The 5,402-nt window shown below is 37.0% G+C and overlaps 1 protein-coding gene across 1 annotated transcript; it reads left to right on the top strand.

Moving 5' to 3' along the window:
- Positions 1-629: 629 nt before the first annotated feature.
- On the top strand, positions 630-4,680 carry LOC129103068 (phospholipase A and acyltransferase 4-like). Its single transcript, XM_054613323.1, has 4 exons — positions 630-768; positions 1,778-1,886; positions 2,104-2,372; positions 4,397-4,680. Exons 1-4 carry the CDS (start codon positions 754-756, stop codon positions 4,520-4,522), a joined length of 519 nt encoding a protein of 172 aa, XP_054469298.1. The 5' UTR covers positions 630-753; the 3' UTR covers positions 4,523-4,680.
- The last annotated feature ends 722 nt before the right edge of the window (positions 4,681-5,402 follow it).

The raw sequence follows: 5,402 nt of genomic DNA, 5'->3' as shown, positions 1-5,402 counted from the left end.
AGCCACTTCATTTATAAATTAATTCACACCAGAAGGATGTTTCATTTACTAAACCGTCCAGCTTGGACACGTTGTATCAGCTGAAGGACTCTCCCTCTGTGATAAGCATAAAGATGGATATTTGTATTATATGTACAGGCTGCTGTCTTGAATCTTTTGTGTCGGTAAAGTCTCCTCACTGTGTATTGAGTTACCCTCTTTATTCACTGGAATTAAAAAAAAAAAAGCTAATTATCTGTTAATAGTGCTGTGGAACTGTTGACTAGGCTGCTTTATTCATTGTAAAATTAACAACCATTGTAAATGTAAAAATAAATTAAATATCTGCCGATTGTTACAATGGCTTGATAGGATTTATTTAATCCACCGTGAAAATCAGGTCAAGGCAAAAAACATTTTCCACTGAACCTTGTGCCCAGATAACTTTGCCATTGCATGAGTGCCTCTGCTGAACACTTCTCGAGAAATGAAACTTAGCCTTTGCAGCTTTGTTGCCCTTGGTTTAACTTGAGGTCCATAAATACAGTGTTTGCATTGGCCTGTCCAGTTAATGATTAGCTAATGAGGCCAGCGTTGTGTACCAATGTGCTTATCTAATCTTTCTCTTTTCGCATCCCAGTTATTACCACCCATAATCAGGTGAACACTTTTGCTTCTGAAACGTAAGCACACAGGTTTCGGTTGTCAGATGCAATAAATAAGCTGCAAGTCTCCTCAGGTTCTTTACTTATTGACTGACGAAGACCTGAAGACATGGCTCCAACACTGGTGAGTCTCCTGCTGCTGAGCTCTGAGGAGTTAGTGTAGATTAAAAGCTGCTTCAATTTGAACTCAAACTAAATGTTATTCTTACTGGCTGCATTTTTAAAGATGTACAAGTTTATAGATTTGTTAAAAGTATTCTTAGATTACAATGTATCATGACTTTACTTTGAGTTTGCTGCTTTACAGATATAAGTTTCCATTGTAGTCAAAGTAAACCAAGTAAGACACCAAAGTAAGACCTTAAAAAATATTTAGAACAACAAGAACAAACAGGCAGAAGTGATACAACGACTAAAATATGTTTACATTTAAAGGTTATTTTGTCAATGTGTAATAGAAAACTTCAACCTTTTGGAAGTAAAATATCTCAATGTTGCCTAGAGTATCTGTCAATGTACCTATTTTCCACAACATGACATGCAAGTTCCTATTAAACAGGGTGTTCCTTTGCCCTGCTTGTTTTAGGATTCATGCAATGGTTCATTTATTGATGTAGTTAAATTTCAGGCAAATCTAACAAACACGTTGGGGACATTTTTTCCTCATAAAACATATGTATTACCATGTTTTTCTTCATTTTTTTTATTGTTAATTGCTAACATCCATGTTGACTATCTTGCGCTCTTCCTCCCATCTTTTTTTCCGCGAATTGTTAACTTCTTAGCGAGTTACTGCTACAGACTGTCAAACAGCACAATAGCACGAAAACCGGCTGCAGAAATGTTTTCCACAACGTACACATGCATGTACACAAACAAAACGAGAACTCACATGTGAAAAAATGTATCCATAGCCCTGACAGTGGTCAGACACTCCAGAGGCAACATGATGTCATCCCTATTCTTCATATTTTGCTGCTTGGGCAGTATTTGGACGCTTTAGGTGCATGCATGGTTAAATGTGAAATTGTCGCGGTTAACGTTGTGAAACACCATTGGGTCCGTCCATAACGTTGTCTGTAAAAAGCTGCTTTTTTCCATATTTTTGTTTATTGTTTCTCTTATCATTTTAGTTTGACCATGGAGCAAAGCCCGGGGACCTGATCGAGATCTTCCGTGGGACATATGAGCACTGGGCTGTCTACATCGGTGGAAATGAAGTTGTTCATTTGATTCCTCCAAGTGAGTGAAGTGCTGCATTTATGACATTTATCTTGGATGAATCTTGGACGTTATTAAGGCCACTTGCCTTAATAACGTTACTCTCACATCACATTATCACATTATCAGCCAATCACGTACATGTTTGTAAAATAACACCCTTTTAACCTTTAACCATTTTTCAAGCCGCTTTACTCAAACTACTGTCCTGTTTGTCTCTTCTATCAAACACACACAGGTGAAGATTCGGGCCCTTTTGATAGCCTGTTAATGCTCCTGGACAGCAGCAGAGCCCAGGTGAGGCGTCAGAAGATCTGGGAAGTGGTCGGTCCCCACCGTTTTGAAATCAACAACCTCCTAGATCACAAGTACGAGCCTCGACAACGCTGCGACATCGTGAGGGATGCCTGTACGCTGGTGAGCCAGGAGCTGCCGTACAATGCCGCCACTAACAACTGTGAGCACTTTGTCACCAAGCTACGATACGGCGAGTCAGAGTCTCTACAGGTGGGTGGTGAATTTCATTTATCTGGTTTGCATGACCAATTAATATGCAACGTCTGGTCCTTTGTAGGTCAAAGGTAGAGCTAAAGTTGTTTATCTTGAGTAGTGATAATACAGTTATTGATAAGAGGAACCACATTTTTATGTTAGCCAGTTGAATGCTTTTACTGTGGAGCAGCAGGATATGTTCAGTATGCATAACTTAATACAGCTTTGATATGACTGTAGGGAGCTGTAACTAAACTTCAATGAGATAGAATAACAGTAACGTTGAAGTACTTGTAAGCATAGTTCATCTGTAATTAAATGCATGGGAATGGCAGACTCTGCCTCTAACAATGGAAACAACCACATTTAGAGGTAATAACAAAATGTAAAAAAACTGACTGTCTAATGCAAAATAAGGTGATAAATAGTATCAAAAAATGGATCCAGGTTCAATATTTTTTTTTCCATTATAAAAAAGGTTAATAAGGCTTGTTTGTATAAGAAGTATTAGTTAATATCTTAAATATCAATTCCCAGCCTACATTTACTTATACATGGCAAAACATAAGATGTCATGTACTGTAAACAAGGCATATCATTATAATGAATGAATAGATCATTCTTGAAACACTTCCATTCGTTCATCATTTTCTGTGCAGATGAAACTAAAAGAAAACCAAACTTCTACGCTTTAATCCTAACAGTAGATAACATTTGCAATGGTAACATATTTCATTGATGTTTTGGTGGGAAATCACTTCAAATCAAATTTCTACACAGCCTGGTGTGTGTGTATCTGCACCTGGATACTCAACCAGTTTAGAATAGAAGCGTCTCGTTCTTTGTAACGCCACGCAGATCTAGAACAGCCTATTTCAGCTGATTAGAAGCAGATGTGTTGCTAAATGAATTTTGATTGCTCGTGTTTCAAACAACGGAGGATGATTAATAAGCTGATATGCAAAGTTCAAAAGAGCTTGTTTAATCAAACCACTTAGTGCATCTGTCACATCCACTGTAGGCTAGCCATACATAATTGTACAGAAAGCCTTGGAAGCAATTATTATTATTTTGGCAAGTTGCAAATCTAATTTCCATTAGGTTTTGTTTTGCTGCTATATGTATATTTGTTACTATCTATCATTGCTTCAGGAAGGTGCTTCCTTCTGAGCGTCATAGGCTGAGTCACCTGTCAGTCAAACTACATTCCTCTCTTTAGGCGTAAAACTTCTAACTGTTATTCTTTTAAATATTAACTTACACATACATTAGTAAACGTCTTAGTTCTTGGATCCCCTTTTGTGGCAATGTTATTCAGTCAGAATTCAATATTTTCTCATTCACTTTATTTGTGAAGAATTTTTTTACGACTCAGCAACTAGTGGTCATTAGAGGACAAAGTGGGAGTGGTAGTCTTAAAAAGTAACAGGTTCAATGTGAAAGAATTGGTTTGTGACATAATTATCTGTCACTCTATTTTTAGAGAATATGCTCAATTTCAAAACAGTATGAAGTTATTTCGAGGGCCAGTATCAGAGTGAAATTTCACACCAAATTGAACCTTTGTTGATTGATGAAGACCTGAAGACTCTCGCCAATGATTTGTATAAAGTTTAACCTTAAACAGGAAATTTGATAAGCAAATTAATGCAAACGACCAATAGCAAACTCTTTTAAAGGAGTCAATCACACTGTAAAAGTAAAACAAAAATGAAAGACACAATTGTTTTTATGCTACTGCTGTTTTCATGGAGAAACAGCAAGCTTGATAGCGAGCTAGCCAAAGAGCTAGCTTCCAATATGCTGGTACCACCAAAAATCATACTATAACTGATTCGACTCTTGTTGGTTTAACTGGAATCTACGAATGTAAAATAATTATATTTTTAATATGACCCGGACTTTTAAGAATATGGGCTTGAAACCCACTTTTATTATTTTCCAACTTTAACTTGAAATTTAATGGTATGCAGATCTAAAATTACTTGTTGAAATGTTTTCCTTGACTTACAGCCTGTGTTTTCATTTGTCTTATGCAGGTTAACAGAGCAGCTGTGATTGGAGGCGCTGCTGTAGTGGGCGTTGGTATTGTAGCTTTGGGTGCCGCTCTGTTTGCCTCCTTGCTCAAAGATGATGATGACAACAAAAGGAGACATCATAAGTGACAGCAATGAGACAGAAAGATGAAAGGAAAGATGCTGCAATTCACCTGGCAATGATTTTGAATCAAACTGTGTGAATAAACTAGAGAGAAAGTTGTCTTTGTTAGTGTTGCTTTGTCAACACACACAAAAAAATTCAACCTTAGAAAAGATAGAGCAAGCTGTTGTGGAAGAAAATGTATTTTTAGTTGAATTTATCGCTGTCATAATGTTATGTTTTATATTGGAGCTTTAAGTCGAGCATGTTCACTTTATTACTGTTTGTTTAATGTGTGAAATGTACATAATGTGATTATTTTGCCATATAAGACAATTTGTTCTTCGTATAATGTATTGTATTGATTTGTGTAAAAAATAAATGGAAATCGTTCCAGAAAAAGAAAAAAAAGGTTTTATATTTAAAAATTTTTACTTTGGAATCCAATAAATACTGTTTGTTATTAATATTCGTGTTTTTCTTGGCAACAATCATGATTGACAGAGAGGTACAGAGTGCAAAAGCAGAGGGCAAAACGGTGAAAAGGCAGACACAGAGGAACAGGAGAACGCTGAGTAATGTTTTACGGCCTAATTATGAGCTTAAAGGGTGTTCATCCCCCGTCGTATCAGTGCCAGCATTGTGCTGCACCACAATCTACCACTGTTCACATGTGGACCCCCGTTAAAGCCGGGGCAGGTGGTGAGGAGCAGATTCACACTAGACCATGTGATCGACATGCTGTGTGTGTACGCAAACTCTTGTTCCTCTATCTTCGTGGGGACCAATTAGACTTGTATACCTTGAGTGTGAGGACATTTTGAAACGTGAGGACATTCTTTTGGAAGCTGGGGCAGTTAATAGGTTAATACTTGTTTTTTTGTTTAAGGTTAAACTTTAAATGTT

This window comes from Anoplopoma fimbria, chromosome 15 (genome assembly GCF_027596085.1).
Source record: "Anoplopoma fimbria isolate UVic2021 breed Golden Eagle Sablefish chromosome 15, Afim_UVic_2022, whole genome shotgun sequence".
NCBI lineage: Eukaryota > Metazoa > Chordata > Actinopteri > Perciformes > Anoplopomatidae > Anoplopoma > Anoplopoma fimbria.
Note: the sequence above shows the minus strand (reverse complement) of the source record. Positions and strands in the feature narration are given on the sequence as shown.